Source organism: Pimephales promelas, chromosome 17, assembly GCF_988280905.1.
Source record: "Pimephales promelas chromosome 17, fPimPro1.hap1.1, whole genome shotgun sequence".
In the NCBI taxonomy this organism is placed as follows: domain Eukaryota; kingdom Metazoa; phylum Chordata; class Actinopteri; order Cypriniformes; family Leuciscidae; genus Pimephales; species Pimephales promelas.
The window spans coordinates 19530298-19556558 of NC_142785.1; the positions used below are offsets into that span (position 1 = coordinate 19530298).

Here is a 26261-nt window from a genome sequence, read left to right on the forward strand (position 1 = left end):
ATAGGTTATATGACAATAAAGTATCAAACGTCAGAGGTCACAACACAAATGAAGTTAGTGGTAAGTTATTAAAATTTAGTAGAATCAGATGCTTTAATTTTTTTTTAGACTTCCACAAAGCGTTTGATATGATTGAGCATCAGTTTATTATAGGGCCTGTAAATCCTTTGATTTTAGGGAAAGATCATCATTTAAGAAAGGAGGTTCTTCATGGTCCAAGAAATGAAGGTGGTTTTTAGCTTTTGGATTTTTTCGATTTAAATTATACTTTTAAAGTAAAATGGCTCAGAAACTGTCTTCTTAAATCAGACTCAATGTTTTTTTTTTATTCCATATAATATATTTTTTAAAAGATTGGAGGTTTAATTTTTTTTTTTTTTTTGTTATTATGTGATTACTCTATTAGCAACTGCCTGTGACATTATCCAACAAGCTCTTAAGGCCTGGAAGTTAAGTTATGTACATAACTTTTCTCCACATTAAGCAATCTTGTGGAAAAATGCTTATATTATAGTAAACCTGAAATCTCTTTATTTACAGAGTTGGAAAAACAAAGGAATTTACCTTTTATCTGACCTTTTAGATCAGTCAGCTCAGTTTCAAATAAGTGGGCATTTCCTATTAAATATAAAGAGTATTATTCTGTGATAAAAGCCATTCCCACAGGTCTAATGATGTTAATGAGAAGCCATATGGTGTTCCTTAACATTTGTAGAATTGAACCCATACTTTATTTAAATGGTGTGGTAATTAACAGTAAAAATGCTCCAATAAATTTATTATAAATATATTTTGTAAAAACAGGTCTTTTCAGTACTTAAGTTATCTTTTTGTATGTCATGTTATTGTTGTAATTTGTTGTATGGTATGTCTAAAAGTTAACTGCATTGACGTTATATATAAAATAACATAATATTATATTATATTGACGTTACCAATTCTATCAATGGCTGTTCTTTGAAATTGTTAAAAGCAGAGTTTTCTCCTATGGAAATAATTTGAACAGAAAACTAATGAATCGCTTGCTGATATTTCAAAATAGCCCCAATTCAAATTTGTGGGCACTATATTACGTTTGTTTAAAATATCCTCTAGATGGCAGTGTAGTACAGATAAACCCTCATCACTGATTTATGAAGCTCATAGCCAAAAAATTAGATTGGGGGGGGGGGGGGGGTGGGGGGGGTCGGGGGGTCCCGAGATTTTAATAAATGAGATGAAATTTTTTTTTTAATCTTTCCTTCATTTATTTTTTTGCTAATTTACAAATGCCTTTTATTTATAGATTTATTAGTATTGTCCTGTCCTCTTATCAAAAATCCACTATATGTAAATATGAAGTATTGCATGTTTAACTATGATGAACAAAGAGAAAAAATATAAATGAACAATTTTAACCATGTCAATTTTTCCACAACAAACAGTTCAGGGAAAATATATTGTGAGCAGACTATTTTAACACATGTTAAGCAGTAATGATATCAAATTATACTTATAGTGTCAAAATATTATTAAATTCTGTTTATTTATTTACATAGAAAAACGTCTTACAAATCAAATGAGAACAATAGAAGCAGTTAAAATACCAATAGGACAACAACAATATGCAAGTGCTATGACCGTTCCCAGTATAATCTATATGCATTATTTTTTTAAGATAGGATAAAATGTTAGTATTAATGGATCAAGTGTTGCCCGAAAAAGATGCGTCTTCAGCTGTCTGCGTTTACAAAGTCTGCGTCTTCAGACTCAGTTTCATTTAATATTTAAATGGATATTCATTTATCCATTGTAAAATAAAGGAGTTGGGTTAAAAGAGAATATATTTGCTCATCTGAGGATTTTTCAGACTGGCTTCATGTAAGCAGTTCAATGGGATTCTCCTTTGTTCAATCATTAAATGACTAAATTAGAAAGATGTATCGTTTAATTTCAAATGTATTTTATTGCTCAGTGTAAGTAGCATCAGAGCCCATCAGTACATTTTTGGAGGTTATTTTGGGTCACCTGAACATTCCATATTTTTAAATAGGATGATTGCCTTGAATCTCTATTAAGTAAGTTCATTTATTGGTTCTGTAGGACAGCTATGTGATGACACCGCTGTGTGTTTGTACAGTGCCCGATCAAGATCAATGACCTGGCCCTGGACAAGGATTTTTTCCAGACACCCACGCAGGTGATGTGTACTCTTTGTCGCCTCACTGTCACCTGGGAAAAAAAAAGAGTTCTGAGAATCGACTTTAACAAATCCTCTACTTCAGTGTTAAGTAGCAAGATTTGTTAAGATAAGACAAAGTTGTCAACTTCACAGTTACGTAAATATAAAAAATTCAAAACAAAACATCAAGGATGGTAGATGGAAGAGTATTTGAGCACGGAAATTCTTGCTCACTTCCATCTCGCAAATTTACCTGGAATTCCCCCAAAAGTCAGTAGCATCCCCTTTTTCCACATGGTGAAAAAGTCCAGACTTTCCGCTTCGAGCTCTGATTTGCTGTTTACCACAAGTGAATGTTTCAGAATGGTAAAAGTAAGTGTTGCAGGTTCACGGGGAAGGTCAAAAGTTTCCGATCCCTCTTTTAGGCCCAACTGCACCTCCTGTTACAATGCAGATAATACTTAAGGTCCCATTAGTTCATTTTAGTTAATGCATTAACTGGAATGAAACAAAAATGAGCAAAGCATGTGTTACAGTCCTGATTAATCTTTGTTGATATTAGTTTATAAAAATACAACTGTTCATTGTTCATGTCAGCATAAGTCCATTAATTAATATTAACAAATCGTCCCCTTGGAATTATAAGGTTCTATCTGACATTTTTGTCAAAATTGAGTTATTCACATATTCTTATTCTGTGACAATTTATTTACATTATGTGATGTGTTTTGTACATTTAGGGTCCCTGTTATTTTTATGTTTGAAAGAAACTTGTTCCCCATACACATTTTCCTATATGGAATGCAAAAACTTTGAAGCTCAATATCTTTAAACTGTTCAGAACGCAGATAGAACCTTATAATTCCAAGGGGACGAAATAGTCTTAATAATGTATTAGTACATTTTTAAAATAACATGAACTAGGATTAATAAATGCTTTAGTATTATTTCTCCTTGTTAGTTCATGTTAACTGACAATGGGTAAGTAATGTTAACAAATGGAACCTAATGTAATGAAAAGGTTGCTTGTAATAGATCTGTATACTTTTAAATGATAAGAGGATCAGATGTTAATCTACATCAGTTTTCTGTGAAATAATCATTAGCAGTTTTAATCGTTTAAAATGCTAATATTGCAATGGATTTTTGTTTATTACCTTTTCATCTTTATGCCCATCTAACTCTTTCGAAATATACTGAAATCCTGTGCTTTGGAGACTCAACGCTGTCCCAGTCCAAGATCCGAAGATCTCGATTGTGATACCAGCCTCTTCTGTCTGAAGTCCAGGAAGTTCTGTCGTGATTATAAGCATGGAAAGAAAATGTCATCTTATCTGTCAACTTATAAGTTTAAACGTACATAAATTTTCACTCACCAGAAGTATTAAACACAGCCACTCCAGTTCCTGGAAAATAGCTCCCTCTCTTGATCTGGGAGAAGCAGGGCCGGGGTTCCCATGTTGAGTCTGTATCCCAGGGGGTGCTGAGATTTAGCCAATGCCCTCCTCTAATACACGCATCCATTTCTGGTTGAAACTGAAAAATACAAAGGACCTCTATAAGCTTGTTTTACTGTATGTGTGGTCAGTCAATGTCATATTTTTTTTTTAACCATTTTCAGTTGGAATATTATTGGAAAATACAATTAATCTTACTGGATGGAAGAGCGTTTGTTTGTCCACCAGCATGCCACCAACAGCCAGACGTATCTTTCCTGTTAGTTCTTCTTCTGTCAGTTTAGAATGGAGACCAACTACAAGCTCTGCCTTGTTGTTTACCTCTAGCACCACAAATTTGCCCTCACTCCGCAATTCCAGCTGTCCAAAATCACCAGAGAATACTTAGATGTTTGTTCACATAATGAATGTTAATGAAATGATATTTGTTCATATTTTTATTTGATATTTGTTCAAAATGCCATGTTGATTCTGGATGTCTCAAAAACAACAACACCACATATTTGCATTAAATGTTATTTATATATATATATATATATATATATATATATACACATTTCAAATACTTTTATTCCACAAGGATACATTAAATTCATCAAAGTCATTTATGACGTTATAAAAGATTTCTATTTCAAATATTTATATTTTTCAAATAATTATATTAGCAAAGAGTCCTAGAAAAAGTATCAACGTTCCCACACAAATATTAAAGTGGTGGTTGATTGCGATTTCACTTTTTTCATTTTAAATAGTATGTATTTTTTGCTTTTGGTGCTTGAACATTATCTGCAACGTTGCAGCGCTGAAAGTTCAATAAGCACATCTTTTAAAAATCAGGAAGTTTAATGCCTACAAAAACGACTCGATTGGGACTACAGCTGGGTTTTAGACGTCACTACATACACATTTGCATCAACCCCTCCCTCCTGAATATGCCAAAAAGGGCATGGCTATATTTCTGTGGCTTGCTGAGTGTGTTATGTTCACCCAGCTGTCAGGTCTTCTGAGTTTGGGCTTCACACTGAGGTTGTAGTTTGTCAACAATGGTGGATACAATTTATGTTTGATTATGTTCCTGAAATTTACAATAATAATTTAGCTCTATGTGCTGCACATTTTACGAAAGACAGCTTCCAGAATCTCCACGAATTCAATGCCGGATTCAACAAGGAACTGTTACTAAAACATGAAGCAGTTCCAACTTTAAAACCAGAGGCACAGCAGTTGTCGGGCCACAGCTTGTTTAGGCTAAATCATTTTAAATGTAGCCTAATTTTAGAAGTAATGTTTTAGTTTTATCAAATGCCATCGCTGGTTTATAGCCACGTAGACTAGTTATGCTATTTCGTGTCTACAACATATAGGGCTGGGCAAAAAAAAAAAAAAAAAAAAAATCGATTTTTCGATTAAGAGTTGTTTTTTTTTTTTTTTTTTTTTTTTTTTTTTTTTAATGTGGTCGATTCAAAATCGATTCTCAACTGCCACGAATCGATTTTTTCCATATTCAGGGCTCACGTGCTGCGTCTTCTCTCTGCACAAGGCACGTCAAGCGCTGCAGGCGTCGATACACACTCGTGTTTAGGAGTGGGGACATGACGGAACATTCACTTGCACAATTGGGCCAGCATTGCATCATAACTAAGGTTTATCATTTTCACGTAAGTTTTACCAGTTTAAACATTTAATCAATGTTAAACTATTCCGTGCTTGCGCACTCTCAGAGATGTTTTTTCACTGCGTGCACATAGGCTACAGTACAAGAAATCCGCCTCACAAACAGCTCGCCAGTAAGTTAACAGAAGTTATTTTTCCTGGAGCACTTTAACAGTTAAAACACGCACAATTATGTCAAAACTCTGGTCTTGTGAGTAACCTAAAGGCAGTCGGTTATATCTTAAATAAGCAGAACAGTAATGGATTCACAAACTGTTAGTTCTTAAAGTGAATGCAGCCGTATCTGTCATTAATTTTGTTGTCATAACAACATAATATAGCATTAATTGTAAGCAATCAGAATGAATAGTCTAGTATGTATTTAGTTAATTCAGTCAGGACTAAAAGACTATCCTGGGTTATTTTACATTGGATTACTTGTCTTTATCCAGTTTCTGTAGTATTTCTGAGCTTCCCAAAAACTTTTTTTATTTTTATGTCTCTTTATTTGTGTCTTTATTCTATTGTATTTATTTGTACTATTTTAAATTTAATTCAAAGATTGAAATCAAGCTTATGTGCATAAACTCTTAACAAAAAAAAATACCTCATTGTAAAAACAAACATTTAGGTGAGATCATGTTTTATTTATCTATTTTTCATGTTTATTTATCTATATCTATCTTAAATATAAAATAACCTGATCCTGTTTGATCAAAACGTGCAACTGTTCACGTATCAAACGTATCTTGTTCTTGTATCAAAATCCTGTCTATTCATTGTATGAATTTAGTGTATATTTTAGGTACAATGTAGTGTACCTAAAATAAAAAGAGCTTTATATACAGGTTTGTGGCTCGTAATATCTTTTTATTAATTAACCACTAGTAAAATTATGTCCACTGTTCTTTTTTTATAAATAAAGGATTTGGATTAGCCTACATCTTTATTCATTATAGTCGAATCGAGAATCAAATCAGGAATCGAGAATTGAAATCAAAAATCAAATCGAGAGTTTGCGAATCGAATAGAAATTGAACATCTGAATCGATACCCAGCCCTAACGACAAATGCATACAAACATTTTGGACCTGAATTTGTTGTTCAAATGATAGAGGGGAAAGCCAAGGGGGTAATCCATCAACCGGAAGTTGAAGCCGGCCGGGTGCCGCCATCTTGTAGCAGAACTTCACTTGAGTGAAGACTCCCATTCATTTTGGCGTCACTTTAACAGCGAATAACTTTACATTAGGCATTTGAAGACTCCATTTGTCCATTATTTATTTCTAAAGAAACACGACAATGTATAAAATGCTCCATTACCATGTAGCTTATGTTATGGCCCCGTAGAAGCAGTTTTTTGTAAAAGTAGGCTAACGATTGCGTCATAACCAAACAACTCTCTGTCGCACAGTAGAGAGATTATCGTATAGACAGGAGGAGAAGCTCGCACGCAATCGGGGAAACGTGGAGGCAAAATGACAAAATAATTGATCGAAATACCTAGCAAAAGTTTCTCCTGCTCCTAGCTCATGGACAGCTCCTACTCACACTCTTCGCCTCTGAGAGTTTGGGAAGGGAATGATTCAGATTTCTCATGCCACAGCCACTAGAAGACAGACGGGTTGCTCACGTCACATCTACGTCGTCAAGCTCTGTTTGAGTCAGTTTGAGTCTGCGCGTCAGGAACGGAAGTGCTAAGAAATCGCTAAAAATGGGCTTCACTTGTCTCAAATGAGTTCCAATGAGATGGCTCTATCCACTTCTTATACTGTATATTGGAGAAAGCGGCTTACAATAAAGGTGAAATTTATGAAAAATAAGACTTTTTAAAAAAGAAAAAACACGAATACATGTTATATTTCACCTCATAAACACAATCATGCAAAGAAAAAAAGCAGTAAACCACCTCTTTAAGCATCACAACTGTTTTCATTCATTCATTCAATTTCATTAATTGATAATATAAAGAAATTATTATTGATCAGCATATTATAAGGATTTCATGTGACATTGAAGACTGGAGTAACAATGCTGAAACTTCAGCTTTGCCATTGCAGGAATAAATTGCATTTTTAAAATATACTAAAATCCAAAGCAGTTATTTTAAATTGTAACAATATTTCACAATATTGCTGTGTTTGCTGAATTTTTGATCAAGTAAATGCCACCTTGGTAAACATTAGAGACATCTTTCAAAAACAAAATTCACAGAGCCACCAGAAGTTGTATACAACGGGTTGTTGCTTTAAAACACTATCAGTTTTTAGAGAAATCAGTAGAGATTAAAAAAAAAAAAAACAATATTTACCAAGTGCCAGGCTCCATCATTGAGTTTATGACCTCCCTTTATGCTCACTAAGATGTCTGCTTTCCCAATCTGCATTTCAGGTATGCCATCACGCAGTGAAAGCACAAACCAGTCCAGTCCTTCTTTGGTGTCTCCATAAAAGATGGCTCCCTCTGGGTCAAAGGTCCGAAACTCAAAGAAAGATCTGATGCTGTATGTGCAAGGTAACACAGTGAATTCTACAACTATGTTTTTATTTCTATTTAAATTAGATAGACGACGACCAACTACTGCAGCCAAACACAAAGCTGAAAATTATGATTTAGAAAGTGAAGTGAAACCCACAGATTTCAAACCAACTCACCTTGTGATGTCAGAGAGATTCGCGCTTGTCTGCATTAAGGGAGTCCATTTGCTCTGTCTGTGTCCAAGATTGACAACTCCCTTGCCGGATATCTGTCTCAGTCATCCCAAAAAAAAAAACAGAGAATAGTTTTTCGACATCATACATTAAATATCATACAGCAGCCAAGCATTTTTAGATTACATTTAGACATATTACTCTCACTCTTGCTTAAGTCTAAGCATCTGCAATATCCCAGACAAGCCTCCAGTGTAATTACTGCTCCTCCGGGCAAGTGTGGAACCAAGGTTCAGCGAATTCAGAGTTGAATACGCCAACAGTGCAATGACTTTGTCAGCTAAAGTTGCTTCAATGCCAGCCAGTCAGCTCAAAATATACATTGCCTGCAATGTTCTATCTTATGTAATTGGTTTTTCAATGTAGGCTCCAGGCATGTTAGTAAGTGCATGGTTCTTTTTGTTGTTACAAAATGATCTAACTTAACATGCCAATACTGGTTCAGGATTTTAATATTCCTTAAATAATTCAAATATAATTATTACAAAAAAATAGCTTAGGTTAGATCCAATCCTTGATTCTGATCAATAGCTGTGCTTTATTCATGATAAAACACGGCTATGACCGCTTCTTGCATATAACACATTGGAACGTTGTTGCTGTCCACGGTCAGGGACTATTTTTTTTAGCGGAAGGAAGGCTTTTAGTAATTTATTTTACTTCATGAAAGTTGCACTAATATATATATATATATATATATATATATATATATATATATATATATAAATATTTTTTACTTTAATATTTGTATTGTGTGGTAACCATTTTATAAAAACAATAAGGTTCTCGAGGCAAGTGCTGTATCGTGAATAAGTAACGGCTGAAGGGCGTTGTTAGGCACGACGCGAAGCGTCTGTCTAACAACGGGTCTGTTACTTATTAACAATACAGCACAGTCTGAAGCTGAAGTGAAATCATAGAGATTATATCATATCTATTTTATATCTAACCAATGAATTTGGCTTGAATAATTGCATGTAATATTTCCATTACATATTATATCACTTTACATTTTATCCAAATTGAATCCCTCAATGAGGGATTTAATTGAATTTAAGAATTTAACTGAAAGAAAAGGCAAAGAACGTTTATTTTTTTTTTTGGCATTAATTGAACTCATTTCACACTTCAAAGTTAAGCTTATTTAAACAAATCGAATTCATCTGATATTACCAGAAGCCATAGTTCTGAGTGTAAAGTAAGTGAGGATCAAGCAAGCAGTCAAGCTTCAGTAGAATCTTCATTCATATGTGTGTTGTCAACATTTAGGCTTTACTTTTCAATATCTGATGATTAAATTGCATGGTAACATTTGCTTTTGCAGTTTTTCACTTGCATATGTAACATATTAAAAGGCACCGGTTTCTCGACATAGTTGCATAGTAAAAAACAAAGGCCTTGGTGATTATATATATATATATATATATCTTCTAGCTTGTGAAAAAATGCTAGTTTAAACTAATATATGTTTTTTTTAGACCTGTCTTCAGATCGCATACTCACCTGACCACCTGACACTCTCCTGCACAGCAGATTCAGGTACAGGCCTAACGATAGTATGACAGCTTCCTTGAGATAGTTCATTCTCTTTTAACTCCAAAGATTACAACATGAGTAGAAACAAGAAATAATGGAATCCGACCATAAGCTAGAGGGCTTTGGTTTAGCCGAATGCTGTCAGACTACCTCTCTGCCTCTTTCTCTGTGATTGAAGTGATTAAACTCCAGTCTAGCACACAGCCTCCCCAGAGGACCAGAGACTAAGGATGTCGACATCACAGAACCGAAAAAATATTGATTTTGGGCGTTGTTTGTTTTGAGTGTATAGGTCTTTTGTATACTGATAACATGGTGATTCATTTTACCAGTGTACTATCATAAGCGGCATTCAGTTATATGCTTTTGTTATGGTGTTTAATGACTACAGAAATTAAAGTTGGTGAGAGTAGGGCAAAAAATTAAAAATGAACGACTGAATGGATGGATGGATGTAGAGTACAGTGCATGTGCAAATATTTTACATTTAGGGACATCAGGATATAGCCTTTTGGGGTAAAAAAGGTACAAATACTGTACATTTTGTGACTTCTGATAAAAATGAAAACATAGATTTCTTTCTGACAGTTTATCACTGAAATAAAAACTTTTTTTTTTGTTTAATACCAGAGCAACATATCTGTAAATCTTTTCACAAAGAGTGGACATCACAAATAAATAAATATGCTATATAAATGTGTATGAAATATATATAATATTTTAAATAATTAAAATATAAAAAATAATATAAATAATATATCTAATAATATTAAATAATAACATTTTTATTATTAATTTATGTGTATATATTTGTGTGTGCAGACTTTACCTCTTCTCATCCTCGACCTGGCAGTTAGTCTGATTGCAAAACAAATGAACTTTGACAGGCTACTAATGTTTGTTCATTCAGTTCTCTGTGAAACCTTGATGTATTACTGTTATGATGCGTTGGTGTTTTTTATCTTGTTCTTAGAAATGCTAAAATTGCTACATTGTTTCGTATATTTCAGACTAAAACTAACAATCATATCAACAGTTGTCAAATTAATATTGAAAACTTGAAGTTCCACTATTTTAAGTATTTCATTCGTACATTAATTCTCTTGCACTATTTTCGATTTCTGGTTTCAGCCTGTATGGCCCGAGTCAGATTTACCCTAATTTGATTCTATACAATTCCCCAAAAATCACACTGCGAAAAAAAACTTACAATCAGGTACAAATAATTAGCTTTTAATATCAATACTTTAAAAAGAATAAATATCTGAATATGTGATTTATAAAAATGTTTTTAAACTCTATTTTTAAGACCTCCCCGACACCTGTGGTACACTTGCCAATTATAAATTTATAGCAATAATATATCGGCCTTGACAAAGTAATCTTGACAAACTGCATTTGAAAGTTTTTAGACTGATTTTCAAAAGAAATGACAGAGCAACATATAAATAGCAATAGATTCTTCATTTGTGATTTGGTGCCAAACTATTACACATGCTCTGATTCTTATGTTTTAGAAATTGAATTAAAATCAAAATTTTACATTATTTTACACTGTAAAAATGAATATGCTTTATCTCATCAAAAAAAATTGTGGCAACAGATTACAAACAATTTTATTAATTAAATTAGAATTCAGTAATTATTAATGAAATTAATACCTTAAAAGTTAACCATTTAAAATGAATAAAATTTACAACAACAACAACAACAAAAAACTATTAATTTAAGTCATCATTATGGTGATCAGTGTTTGTTTTAGGTTTGTTTTAAAATTACGTTTTTCTCCTTCAGTGATTCAGTTTGTTAACATCAGGTGTCTTCAATGTTGGCAATATAAAATAAAGAGTTCTTAATTAATCTTTGACGTCTGTCTGTTAGTGAGATATTTTTGTTAAATTTTTTGGTGTAAACTTTACTCATTTACTTGGTTAACTTTTAAGGAATAACTTGATTAATTATTACTCAATTCTAATTTGTTAAATTTAATTAATAATATTGCTTGTAATCTGTTGCCACAATTCTATTGATTAGATAAAGTATATTCATTTTTACAGTGTACATATTTAAAATTTTCATAAACTTGAACTTCTATAAAGTTTTCCAAACTTTACTTTTACAACTTTTTTTACTTCTTTAATAACCTGTGAAGTTCCCTTTAAAAAGATATACCAAACCTAAGTTTGTGCTCTGATGTATTCAAGATTTTTAACAATTTAAGTTGGAAAAATCATTTTCAAGTCTATCCTCAATAAGTGGGACAGACAATTAACAGACTTTGAAAATAAAAAGTTGTTAAACTCCGCAAGACAGGGGCTCCTCGGGACGAGTTGAAGAGCTCTGGCAAACAACAAAGAAGTGTTTTGTATCTTGGGTCTGTACAGTTGCTTTTGAATTCATTCATTTTGCAAGCATGTTCATGACCCTAAGTGAAAAAAGTCACAAAATTTCATATATTTTCACATATTTTCACATTTCATATGTGGCTGACAAAATATTTTTCTGTAATGAAGTAAGTGGGGAACATATTTTGTTAATTAATTTGCTGACATTTTTTTGCAATTCAGAGCTCTCTTTTGCACTTCTGTATTTAGTTTGGAATGTTGTCAAAACTGCCAACACTGCATATTGATGATGAATTCAAAGATATTTTGCACGCCATCAGGTTAATACTTTATTTTTGTATGGTTGTAGCATAGACAGAGGGAGTAAAGAGAACAGGAGCAAAGAAATTTACTGTTGATTGTAGACTAGAATCGGCAATGTATGCCAGCAAACCTCTGTGTTAAATGGTCACAAAGTCAACAAGACACAAATAAAGATTTCAAACATTTCACTTCTTTGAAACTGCCCAAATATAATGTGGACCTCTAAAACAATGGCACAATATAACATTGTCACAAAATACCAGACAATTTAGTCACATGCCTACAACTATGACCAAGTGCAGAACATATGTAGCTGGTAGATTTAAGTCACTTTGATTGAAAATTCAAGCCTCCAAAGGTTTTTTGTTCTGGGTGGATCAAGAAGAGGCTATTTTTATTTTTTTTATTTTTTTTGTAGTTCAGGTATTGTTCAAAACCAAACGTACTGGACAGATTATTTCAGTACATATGCCCTCAAAAGGCATTTTTAAAATATCTATCCTTTTTCTGTGCAAATATATTCAGTAGTCTATCCAGATGACTGATTAATATATTTTTTTAAATATATTTAGTAGTAATAGTAGCCCACACAGTCACAAGTGGCCTCTTTTAAGCATACTATCTACTGAATTTCATTGAATGTTTGCTGATGGATGAAACTCATTTTGATGTTCCTCCAAGTAATACTTACTGTAAATAGAATGTTTTATAGAAAATGGTATCACAATTTCATCTTTGTAAGGTGCGTTCAGATTATGTGCATATACTTATTAGCTTATTTAAATAAAAAGGCATCTTGAATGTAAACATCAGAATTTTTGATTTAGTTACTGATTCAGAACAATTGATCCAGAACAATTAACAATTGATATTTGGGCCGATATTTAAACCCAGTTAGACTTCAATATGCAATGGGGGGGAAAAATACATTTACAAATCCAATGTTATTAATTCTCTGAAAATAACTGTTAAATTTTTTTTTTATGTGAACCTCTCAAATGTTCTATGGTTGTTACTAATGGTTTTTACATTCGTTTACACAAATTTAACATTTTTGTTTAACCAATCAATGGTACAGGTAGTTGATGCAATTCATTCATTTATATATTTCTAGAATTGATGTAAAAATGTTGTCATGGTGGAGAAAATACAGCAAAAACAAGAGGTCAAACACAAGTTTGTTGGTAGCTATCAAGGGAGATAGACCTTGATTTGGTTTCCTTTTCCTTTACCACAACACAACCTTTCTTTCACACACCACACTCTTACAATGCAAACAAAAGGCTTGTACTCATACCGACTGAAGCTACATGATCCACAACCATTCATTGCATTGTGTTTTACCCTCAGGAAATGAACAGTGCTGTGGCTACATTGCACAGTTTCACACTTAATTCAAAGGGAGAAGGTAAAATATTGAGAATAGACAGGGAGAGGGTGTTGGAATGAGAAAGAGGTGGAGATGGAAGGGCAGTATTTGAAAGGCTTTTGTAATGCTTGGGGAAAAGAAATAAGGCAACATAGGAGTTTTTCTTTTTGGTTTTAGATGTGAAAATTTTGATACTGAGGGGCTAAAAAAGTTTTGTGAGTACATGCCTCAAGAGAAAAAGCTGGAGAAAATGAAATGAAAGAACCACATATGAAGGAAAATTGAGTTTTGTGACAACACCAGAAGATACTGAAGAAGCAATTGTTGCTCATGCGTTGTGGTTATATTGAATCCAACTTCCTTGACATATCCCTAAGACTACTGTATATATATATATGTATATGAATACCCCATAGCAGTTCAATATTACATGTTATTTTTCAAGTCAGCGTACAGAAATTATCTACCAAACTATCTTTATTTTTTAACCTCATGACTAAATTACATTCATATTTTTATGTACTTGAATGAGCTTCAAGTACAAGCCTTGCCTCGCTACCAAAAATGGAAAAATATATAAATCAAACAACAAATAATATAGTGAAAAACAAAAAGAAAGTACAAGGGAGAGCTCAAGCCCCTCCAGTGCTATAAGTCCCATAGTGCAAGCCCTGCAGGGGCGTCAGGACTGACTGACGTCCTCTCCTTTTTTGTCTCTCTCTGCGAGAAAGAATTTGCTAACCAACAGAAATGGTGGCTTGCTTGTAGTAGATTATGTTTTCCTAAAACTAACACCAACTACTGCCTCTCACAAGTAACCTATACGATTTTCTCTGTCTTTATAAAGGAAGCTCCATTTATGTATTCTGCCCAGCTGCACTTTTCTCCACTTTACTCCCAAATTTTACTCTCACTCTAACTCTATTTTAATCTTTGTTTGTCTCACTTTGTTTCACCCATTCTGTCACGTCTCAAATTCAGTCAATGAATGGAGTGTCTTTGGTGGACACCAGGGGGCAGTGGGGAGGAGAAGGCCACAAACATGAAGTCGACTGGAACGTATGTTGTTGGAAGAGATTAAACCATTGGCAGGAGTATTGGAAGTACACAAACTTATTTCATAAATGATCAAGGATTAATACCCACATCCTACAAACGAAACTATGTGAAACACAATCTGTCTCTATACATAACATGGTCAAAAGTAGAGTGGATTCTAAATCACCATATTTGATCTTGTCATGATGATCCTGGTTAGTGAAGGCATCACATAATAATATGTTTAATCCATATGACATGTAGCTACACCATCAAGTTGCTATGCTATGACTTACGAAAGAACTTCATCTATGTTTTCTATTTACTGACCTATTAAGATTATAATAGCTTTTCCAGGAATTATGTTTTTGCGTGAACTTCCATGGAACTGGCCAAGCCTGATGCAGCACAAATGATTTTAAGTGTGCATGCCTACACCCCCAACACACCCCACAAAACACTTACACAAACCTGCAGGCACACATAAAGCTGGAATACTGAAAAACACATGACTGGAGTACCAATGTTAGATATGACACTATGAGCTACCCCAGAGTCTCCATGCATTACCTCTATACAAAATCACTCTCTGTACACACTCACGCGTACGCACACACGCACACACACACACACACACACACAAAACAGCTGCTGCATCTTCCTTCCCTGTGTGTTGATCATTTTGCTTTCAATGATAAGCCACCCTTGCATTACTACAAGCAATATAATTAACAACTATTATTATCATTATTGTTGTTATACTGCCCTTATTGTGGAAAACAGACGGAATTAATTTAGCAAAACACACATCCTGTTAGCTGTTATTGTTCATCTGTTATCCATAATATCATAATGATTCTGAGGATGGATATCCAATCTCTAATGAAACTACAGAAGAGGCAAAGAAGTGGTGTGTTGAAGGTGCATCTTGGCAGTGCCTGAAGGGGGCGTTATATTTTTTGTTCTTCACCCCTTTATAATCTTTTTTTCCTCGTCTCCAAGAATCCCCTCCATCTATCCATCACGTTTGATTCCTATGTATGCCTATGCATTTGTTGCGTTACAAAAGAGAAGTAAGAGCTGTGCAATAGTCCGTTAACAAACAGAAAACCATAATTTCCACCCTTAATGGCCTCCTCTGCTCTTTTACAGGTATTCCCTTGCTGCCAATATGTACTCACTTATTGGTTGTCCTGCTTTGTGCTACTGCTGCCGCCACTGTTGTATAGACTGGGGTTCACTACTAATGGATGGGGTACTGTGCCTGTTAAAGGGGCGGCAGCGTAATTGAAAAAAGGCAAGAAGGGTAAGGGCTCTTTGTCGCCTGATGCCATCATATTTAGAGTCATTGGAAGGGCAGCAAGGTTATAGGGGTATGGCAGTAGCTGTGGGCCATACAGTAGTTGATAGGGGTCAGGGTAAAAGGGCAGTTTAGCAGAGTCAGAATGGGAAACCATCTTCCCAAGTGATGGAAAAGGTAGGGGTCCAGCAGGGTAAGACATCAGGATTTGCTCTTCCTGTTTCTTACCAGAGCAGTACCCTCCAGGTAGGACCAAGGGAAGAGTAAGCTCTTGGACAGGGTAGCCTGAGCCCATGTGGTATTCTGTAGGAGTGAAAGAGGTGTTGTCCTTTGATTCGGGCTCTGCTGTGGGCACTTGAGAATGTAGCAGTTTGTGGGAAGAAGGCTCACTCATCCCAGCTGAATTCGCTTGCAACATAAGACCCTGTTTTTCTGTGTTGTGCCTTCCTCTGTGTGATTGGCTTTGTTCCAGCTGTGGTCGCAACTGTAGGTCCAAGGGTCCTGGAGAGTGACAAGGTGACTTTGAATACCTTTGAGAAGGTCCTTTTGGAGTTGTTTGAATGACAGAGCATGTAGGAGACGGAATTGGACTGAGTGGTTCCTCTTTGGGCACTACCAACGCCACCTCCTCATTACAAGACTGTTCCTTTGAGATGTTGGATGGATGTTTAATCTGTTGATCAAGCTCTCTCTTGTTTGCCAGTATTGTTGTCATGGATAAGTCTTGGGCTTGGGTGCTGGGTTGAGGAAAGATTCTTAGATCCTGAGCATCTTGTAAATCACTGAAATCTTCATTTGGATTAATGTCACCTTCACTAAACACATAACATCTGCCTGTTTTTAGTGATATGGGTCCAGATGGAGTTCTTTCTCTTCTAATCTGAGGCTCTGTCAGCATTTGAGAAAACTGGACTTGCCTGTCACTCAGCGTTTGGCTTCTTTTCTGTTGGTTTAGTGTGTCTAAATTCCGTTTTTCTGGTGTTCTGTAGTCTAGGCACTCTGCACCATTCATTACTAGGACACTAGGGAGGTTAGGAGAGATGACGTTAAACCTTTCTAAAGTGGGACTCTGGATAACTTGGGAAAACTGTGCACACGATGGACTGTGGACTTTATCATTAGTGGCCACTTTGGGGCTTTCACAATTTCTGACTCTTTGGTGTTCTTCCATGTTCTCACCTAATTGGTTGTCAGTGATTTGACAGTCTGGTTTGGAGTAATATATGACAGACACAGGCTGTACTTGCTCACAATTGGCATCTAAACCTTTGCTTGGTATAGTCTCCACTGTAGAAGGTGCGTAGCTTGGCATGTCTTGCTTTTCCTGTGTGTCTTCAACCTCGGTTGAACTGCCTAACTCATGTCGCTTGAGGTGGCAATTGAGTGCAGCAGAGGTTTTGCAGACTTTATCACATTGTGAGCATGTATATCTGATCAAAGGCCTCCTGCCCAAGCGAACTGGGCTGCCTTTCTCTATGGACCGTCCATCCACTCCATTCTCATCCACTTTTATTTCCACCTCGTTTTTTGATGACTGAGAAGTGAAGAAAGTAGGGGCAGACAGGGGCTTGTTTTTTGGATGCTGAGTTCTCTGATGTTCCTCTAGCTTGGACTGTGATGGGAATGTTGCCCTGCAGAGCATGCACACAAATTCAAACAGATGTGTCAACTCATGTTTGTCTCGTTTCCTTGGGCTGGAGAACCAGCGGCCACATGTTCCACATTCAGATGCCTGATCTTCTGACCATCTTTGCTTAATGATTGAGGATGCTGTGTGTTGAGGATTGAGTGTAGCCTGAAGAACAGATGAAGGGAGAGGGAGATCAGGCTTTCCATGAGTTCCCTTTTCTTTTTCCTTCTGTTCTGTTCTTGAAGAGACAGGAAATGTGTGTGACGTTTCTTTGACTTCAGCTTTCTGTGGATCAGTAACTTCTCTCTGCTCTTTCTTTACTTTTTGTCTCCTTTCCTCTTTCTCATCTGCATCTTCATTCTCAACATCTTTATTAAAATTTTTTATGAGTCTCTCAGCTCTCCTCATAGGCCTCAGTGATCGTTTGTAGTGCATTTTGCGTTTCCAAGCTTTTGCCCCCTGCATATGAAGAGCCTTTCGCTTGGGTTTGTAAGAATAGTAAGGCCTCCATAGGTTGTCCTCCACATCATGGTCATTTCTGTCCTCCCTGACCTCGGGCCGGAAGAAATATTTCCTCACCTTACCTTTGAGTTTAGGGTTTTTCCATTTGGACTCCCCCTCCTTTCTTTCCTGACTGGAGTTGCGGTGTTTACGTTGGTGGTGATGGGTGTGCCGTTGCTCTCTCTGGTCCTCTTGTGATTGGTTACTCTTTTTGGGTTTGCTGCGCGTAGGGCTTTTGTCTCTCCTTAGATCTGTTTCAGAAATGCTCCGTTTGACAATGGCCTCTTCCCCTATGCGCACAGTAATCTGACAAAGTGGGCCGCTGGCTTTGACTTCCGATCCCACCGCTAAAGGTATTGTCTTAGTTGACTCTGTTTTATTGTGAACTTTTCGTCCCTTGTGAATTTTCTCTGTTGGCTGTCTGATTTTCAAGACCTCTGGGTCTAAACTGACAGCTTCCAACTCCCTGTATGCCTCTGTGTGCTCTCTCTGGGTATGTTTTCTAATCTGTTTTTGACCTGTCTTTGTATGATTTTCTAGACGACTTTTTCTCTCCTCAGAGTCCATCTTATTTCTGTGAACAATGACAGAGGAAGAAACTGCAGTGCTGTGCATGATGACTGATGGTTTGCTGTGTGCAAATGCAATGACTGAAGAGACGGCTCCTTCTGGGCACTTTGTATTTTTTCCTTTGCCATTGTTACTACCTGACAGCCATGAATCTGACCCCTCTGTCTCTCTGGCTTCTTCTGTCGTGTCTGTTTGGAAAGAAACTAGGTTTTTACCTTGCTCCACACCCAACCTGATAGGGAATCCCTCTGGCTCAGCCTTGATGTCTGGGGTTTTAAGATCTTTCAGGAAAGACTCTAATTGTTTTGTGTCTAAAGGTTGTGGAAGGCTGCCATCTTTAGATAAAGGCAGGCTAACTGATGAATCAGAAGTGAGTAGTTCATCAGCCATTGACTGACTATATGTTTTGTAAGGTCTCTTTAGAGATCGCATGGGCAACAGGCGGTACAGTTTAAGGCCATTGACCTTCTGCTTGTAACCGCCATTGGCTGTTTTCTCACTTGAGATCAAGCCAGGATTGATACCATGGAAAGCCTTTTGGTGTGTTTTAAGGTTGTAGTAGGTAGGAAACGCCTCCCAGCAAAAGATACATTGGTAGCGCCTTTCACCAGTGTGCCATACCTCATGTTTGGTACGGTACTCAGCCAGAGCAAAAACCTTGTCACAGTAATGACAGGGGTATTTTCGGCGCCATGAATGCACATTGGAGTGTCGCTTCAGGCTAGACAAAGTCATGTAAGAGCGCTCGCACACAGAGCAAAAGTAAATGATATGTCCATCCACCACTTTTACAAAGTGATCCTCTTCCCCCAGGGCATCCCTGCAAGTCAGTGCTTCAGCATGATGGGCATAAAGGTCGCGCACTTTCTTTATGGGTCGTCCAGGCCTTGTTTCTTGTCCAAGCTGTTCTGGCTCTGCAGCCTCATCTGCTCTCTCCCCCTCCACTTCACCCTCCTCCAGGGGCTCTTCTTTGGGTGGCACTGGAAAAGCTGGCAGCCCTTGCCTGCAGGTGGCCTCATGGGATTGCAGTCTTTTATTATGGATGAAGGCTTTGCCACAGTGGCGGCAGCTGAGTACTCGTCCCCCCCGATGGAGACGCATGTGAACAGTGAGGGACGAGGCAGTGCTGAACAGACGGTGGCACACCCCACACAGTAGTTCTGGCTTCGGCACTGCCCTAAAGGAGTCATGGAAAGATGGCGTGGGGAGAGTCAAAGGGGAGGAAGTTAGAGAGACAGACGCGGGTGAAGGAGGAGGGGTTGATGAGGATGAGCGAGGGTTGATGCTAGGGAGAGGAAGGCTCAGTTCAACATGGAGGCTGTTTGCCTTGCGTTTTTTGCCTTTTGAACTCTCTGGATCCTTTACACCTTGGTCCTGGTATGCTCTTGCGCTGAGGTTGAAAAGGATGTGTGCTGTTTCTGTTGTTGAATGCTCTTTGTACCCATTATTGAGACTAACCCCAGCTGTCTCTTTTGAACAGTCCATTTTATTAGAGTGTTGTAAGGGAGATTTTGGGTATCGGGTACCACTTCCATCAACAGAAAAGGACAGAGATGGCTTGCAGTTCTTACTGACTGGAGCAGTTAGATCAACTGGGAAGGAGGTGGAAGTGCATGGCAGGCGCTCAGTTTTTGATGACGTTTTGGATAGCTGTTTGTCTCTGAATGCTTCCCCCTTCCATGCCGTGCCATCTGAGCTGTCTCTGTCATGGTCGTCAGAGGAGGAAGTGGGGTGGGATGAAGAGCGGTGCTTCTGTCCAGAAAACCCAGGCAATCCAGCGCTGAGGGGAAAACTGAGCGATATCCTCGTAGTTTTAGCGCCATCTGCCTCCTCCGTGCCCTCTCCCATCCTGTCTCCTCTCATGTGTTTATTTCTGTGTTTCATTGGATCCTTGTACAAGTTCTCTTAGATGTTCAGAGAGAAACAGAGCACTACACAGTCAAAGGTTATATCTGTAGTCCAGCAAGGTCCAGGGAAAGACTTTAAAGAGTGTCTGTTCTAGCTATATCTTCAGTGCAGAAGTTGTCGATTGAAGGATGATGGAGAACAGAAATTTCAGATCAAGAAGATGGCAGTTCATGGAGGTCCAGTTCAGAGATGATGACCCCTAGATGTAGGTAACATTGTGCATCTTTGATTATCTTGGTATAAAACAGGACGGGGATTGCCGTGCATTGAACATTCAGCTCCAAGAGTGCAGCGCAGGTGTGGAGAGGGTCCCAGCCATCCTCTCCCGACACCATGACCCCGCTCTTAGTCCTGCAACAGAACGAAAATGATTTGTTTTCAAATATTGTTTTAATCACAGCAAAAATTGTATATTTTAGACAATCACAAACACCAGAGAGTTTTGTGCTAGTATTAAACTGTCAAGAAATACACATGACAAAAAGTATGCAATGTGTGATGGCAAATCAGTGTGCTAGAAGTTGCTGGCTATAAAATACAAGATACTGTAGCACCAAGTAAGAAATCCATTATGTTAGTCATACTCATGCAACTTCAGACAAGCCAGACAAGGTTGGCTGCAGTCATCTCAGTTTCTGAATTTGGCTTGACAAAATCTGAAAGTGTGGAAAGAATCTCAGCAATCAACCCCACTGAGTCACAGCATTTGCTTCACCTAATTGAACACTGCTAAGATTTAATTAAGATTCCCCCAACAGGGTGTTATTTATAGTCAAAGTGCTCCAAATATGCCTAGACTGAACAGGTACCAAAATATAGATGGCCTTTTGAACTGAGGCATCGTGCATTCCTGATTAAGTTATTTGGGTATATGTAATTTTACTATATAACATGAATGCAGATGACTATCATGTCTGTTTTTCTTTAGCAGTCTGAGAGTGAATAGTCCACATTGTTGTTGCATTCATAAACCTTTTTGGTTGCTTATTTAATGATCATCTTGTTTGCCTAACCTGTTTGTTAGCAATAAATAAAGAGCAGTATTAGTTATCACTAATGATGCGACATCAGAGAAAATCCCCAGTCATGGTTTTCTGCCTGCGTTTTAGCCAGGCAGGCCTCTGTAAAATTCCACAAGCAGCCCTGAACACACTGAAACTAGGTCAGCACTGTTATTGCAGAGAGAGAAAGAGAGGAGGAGGGAGAGCAATGGAGAGAGAGAGAGAGAGAGAGAGAGAGGTGGGGAAGAAAGCGAGATCCAGGCCTGGAGACAGGAACAGCCACAAACACACACTTACACATGCACAGAAACACACACACACACACACACACACACACACACACACACACACACAGGCAGTCAACAAGCTGCATGAGCACACAAGCATTCTCCTCTCAACACGCAAACACTTTTGCAGGCGTGCAGGCACATATGAACCGGTCTGTCTGTAAACAAGTGGCTTGACAACTAGCGTTACCCAGCTCACCACAAATGCAGCTGCTGAGAGTGTGCAAAGGATGTCCTGCATAATAATAGATGTTGCATAAGAGTATATTTAGACAGGAAGAGTTGAAAAAATTATTTAAACCTGTCCGGCACTTAATTGTTTTGACTGGCCTCTGTGGCGTAAAACAAGGCCTGAGGATGACACAGTTTTACATGATGATTGCATAGTGAATGGACAAACACATTTGCCACCCCCTCATTTTCTCTGTACGTCTGTCCCCATTTATCTCTCCCTCTCACCCTCCTTTTTCTTCACATATGACGCACACACTGCCTCTCAACAAACAGTTCCTGGCGCAAGAGGCTGGCCAAGCGTGACAAGGCCTTTGCCTTCCCCCTCAAACTGCCCCTCTACTCAAACATCTGACCGATTAAAAGAGTTAGAGCTGAAGTATTAAAGTGATGCATCTTGCTAAATGACATATTATATCAAGTCAATTCAAAAAAAGGGTTGGCAAGTTGACTTTCCCCCAAATGTAGGAAATTGGAAACAAGCATCACATCTGCGTCATCAGCTGGAACGTAAATGCTAGGTAAAGATTTTTTAATTTACGCACGAGACTGCTAGTTTTATAATGCTGTCACCAGTGGGTTAGGAACTGAGAAGAGGCTCGGAAGAAGCCGGATAATGGGCTAAAGGTCTTGAATTTAGCTGTGCTAGTGAAAGAGACCATGGACTGAATGGCAGTGAAAAAGGGTAATGAGTGAAGGCCGCCTGTTTCCGTGTGGCCGTGACGGGGCCCACCAGGGTGAGGCTAACTGTGAAAAGGGGGCTGTCGCTAGATACTGAACTCTGCACAACCCCCTGCCAAAAACCTAGTGGAGCCAGCCAGAGGATAGATGAGGGGTAGGGAAAAGAGCAAAAAGGAGGAGTAGGCTGTTTTGGAAGAGCAAGAGGGAAGCAGTTGGGAGATGGAGAAGGATGGTCTGAGAATGAGTTTGTGGTTGATTGTCCTCACTCCTTGCTTTCCCCCTGAGCAATTTATGGTATCTCTGACTCTGTGATTTGGCATGACGGGCCATGCTCCAGCGAGTCCGCCCATGTCACATGCTGTGTTCGACATGGTCCACTGAGTTTAAACTTGACAAGTGATTCCCATGAATCTGTTGCTGTAATATGATCAAGGACAATATTCTAAGTAGAGAAAAACTGAAAGAAAATGTAATCACGGATAGAGTGAGATCTATCTCCACTAATGACCTGGCTGAAGCTACTTCCTCTAGATCATGCCTGAACCTGCTTCCATTATGTTTTAGTTTGTTTTGGAAGAGGAGCTGTCCTGCCATGTTTCCGTTCTGACACTGATACCTCTTTTGCTACAATATGGCAGAAACTTTATGCTAACATATGCCAAAGTTTCAATTACAAATATCCCATGATAGCGGACAGTAAATTAAATTTGACCCTGGCGTATATTCAACTCACCTCAATAAAACCATGCAACTTGGCTGCTTGGCTTCTAACGACCTCTGACCCTATGGCCTTGTAGGGGTTGTTAATAGTGTACCACTAAGTATGCTACACAATTGAATTGTGCATCTTATAATATCATCCACCATACGTAAACACAGGTAGATGCTGTGTTTAGGGCTCCATATTTCAAGACGCCTCTTGGTCATTATTTTTACAAACGAGACCTTCGCAATTGAGATGATTTCATCAGATGTGAACTTACCACAACATAAAGTATCCAAATTCAGCAGAACATAAATATGGAAAGAGAACGCAAAAAGTATGAAGCTTTATTCTTATTTTACTTTAATCTTGGAGCGACTCACCAGCCCTGAAAAAGAACTGCGTGGTTCAGCCACAACAGCGGAGGATAAGGGAGACAGGCCTTGATTAGCACACACACAAACCCACACACACACACACACACACATTTCTGGTGTCTACACAAAACCAAAACAACATCGATATGATATGAGAGTGGCACAGAAATGCAAGAAGCAGGAAGAGGTGAAGACAGAGAGATAGATCAGAGGAAAAAGTCTCTCCTTTCTCGCTCCCATTCTCGGCTAGACAAGCACACAACAAGACAACGTACCTCGGAAAACCTTCTGCTGCATCTCGGCTGCGATGTGTTCTCTCTCTTACTCTCTCACTTTCCCTCCCTCGGTCTGTGTGTCCTGGTCTGCGTGTTCCCGTGTGCGTGAATGAGTGAGAGAGAGAGAGAGAACACAGGGAAAGACAAGCGCGTGCATACAGGCAGCGCTATGTAGAGGGCAGAGACGACTCTCTCGCACTCTGACTCTCCCCCTCCTTCTGCCGCTCTATCTCTCCTTCCCTCGCCTGCACTCTCGCTCACTCTCTCTCTCTCTCACACTTCAGTTTGCCACTGACACATGATTCTGGGCTGTTTTTGCATTTTTTATCTCCCCCAGCCTCGTACCCCTTGCTCACCCGCACCCACCCCACAGCCTCATTTTAATTCCAATTCTCTTTTTTATTCAAAATTTTTTTGTTCATTAGACACACACTTTCACCATGCACACTCTCTACATACACCAAGCCTGATGATAGCAAGGAAGGGAGGGAGAACGGGAGCGAGGGAGAGAATGAGCGAGTGAGAGGACGCCATTTAAGCAGTTTGTTACGAGCACTGCCAGTCCCCAAAATGGCTGAAAACAAACAGGAGCCATGCCAACAGAAAAAAAGCTTGGCCATAGAGACACGAAGGGAAAGAGATAAAGAGTAGGGGTGGGGAGAAACAGAGAGACGCCAGACAATACTTGGGTTAAACTCTTTAATAACTCCAAATAAGTGAGGTAGCCAAATGAGAGATCAAAGAGAAAGGCATGGACATGCACTTTGGTTTCCATTTTCTCCTCTCTTTTACTTCACTGACTGAAAAGAAGGACGTTCATGGCAAGAAGCGGTGGAACAGAGGAGTAAACATTGGAGTCTTTGGCCGAGACGGCCCTCTGTGACAGATTTGGCCTTCTCGCCATTATGTGAAGCAGAGAAATGGCACCTCTATGTACTTTTGTCCTGCCCTCATTTGCTGAAACAATTCGTCTGACATTTCCTGGATCGATCAGTCCGGTTCATTGTCAATGAGTAATCTATAGCTATAGAAAAGTTCAGGAACACCTGCTTTTGTGTTCTACTCTATGATTTAAATAAATATTTTGGACCTGCGGAGAGAGCAGGGCAACTGGATAAAGAAAATGAGTGTTTTTACTGAAATTTTTCGCTTGCTTCACTCTTCCTCTTTTATCCCCTTTTCTTCATGCCCGCATTTCTGCCGAACAGCTCATTATACCCCCCATCCTACGTTCCTTTCCCCTGTGCCCCTCGGTCCTTCTCTCTATTTTTCCTTTCTCTTTCGCACTCCTTCTTTTTCTCTTCTATTGTATGCCAGCCCACTTGTCTCCATGGGAACTCGGTTTGGAAGGGGTGTTGTTCTTATGATCTTTCCGACTTGGTGAAACTTTGTCACTTTTCTCACACCTTTCTCAGATTCTGTTTTTCTACGGGTTCTTATTGTGAGCTTGATTATAAAACGTTCATTTCACATGTTTGTATTTTGTCGTTTGAAATGTAGTTTGTTTCTTGCGATGTTTATTTTGTAATTCATAATAGTAAATTATTTAAAGAGGTTCACCCATATGTTAAGTTATGAGCTGTTTGGGAATAGGTTTAGGAAAATGCACTGTAAAAAACATGTCAAGATATAGGCAATGCATTTTCATCACTTGGTGAGGGTACGAAAATGTAGTTGTTGATAAGGAAGTTCTATCAAAGTTTGTCTATTTGATTTCAGGTACTGTTGGGATAAGACTTCAGTTCAAAGTCAGTGTGATAGCAAAATGTTGTGAGAGTGACATTTAATGCAAGGATCATGCACTAATAATTATACATTCATGCTGTTATGTTATTATTTTCATTTTATATTTCACTTTTTATTTCTTGCTCAAATGAATAAGAAGAGGCCAGACAGAGGTGGTCTTCACAAACTAGAACCATCCATTCAACTCTGCAAACAAGCTTTGTCATATTCCAAATTATTGTATTTGTCATTTGATTGCCTCTAATCTTTGTCTGCTGTGAAAATAGGTGGCTCAAATGTTCCCCTGCTCACTGCTGATCAAAGGCCGTCTTTAACATGACATATGGATCAGCAGACACTAATGAGAGGGCAGTGGCCAGCTGAATCTCCACGGTAACAAAAGAGGCTGGGACATCTGGAGTCAGCCACACACAGACTCCTGGAGATTTTTGGGGAAGAGGGGGTCGTCAGATGTCCGCCTGCAATGGGTGGACTGGAT

General features: G+C 38.1%; 2 protein-coding genes across 2 annotated transcripts; both read right to left on the minus strand.

Annotated features, from left to right (window-relative positions):
- Positions 1–1506: 1506 nt before the first annotated feature.
- shbg (sex hormone-binding globulin) lies at positions 1507–9742 on the minus strand. The gene is made up of 8 exons (XM_039661423.2): positions 9486–9742; positions 7926–8017; positions 7583–7772; positions 3817–3978; positions 3538–3697; positions 3319–3455; positions 2415–2601; positions 1507–2211 (listed from the first exon to the last, which is right to left on the minus strand). The coding sequence occupies exons 1-8, from the start codon at positions 9564–9566 to the stop codon at positions 2054–2056; spliced, it is 1167 nt and encodes a 388-aa protein (XP_039517357.1). The 5' UTR covers positions 9567–9742; the 3' UTR covers positions 1507–2053.
- Positions 9743–12179: 2437 nt separating this feature from the next.
- On the minus strand, positions 12180–24324 carry zbtb4 (zinc finger and BTB domain containing 4). The gene is made up of 2 exons (XM_039661322.2): positions 24038–24324; positions 12180–20833 (listed from the first exon to the last, which is right to left on the minus strand). The coding sequence occupies exon 2, from the start codon at positions 20456–20458 to the stop codon at positions 15755–15757; it is 4704 nt and encodes a 1567-aa protein (XP_039517256.2). The 5' UTR covers positions 20459–20833; positions 24038–24324; the 3' UTR covers positions 12180–15754.
- Positions 24325–26261: the final 1937 nt, after the last annotated feature.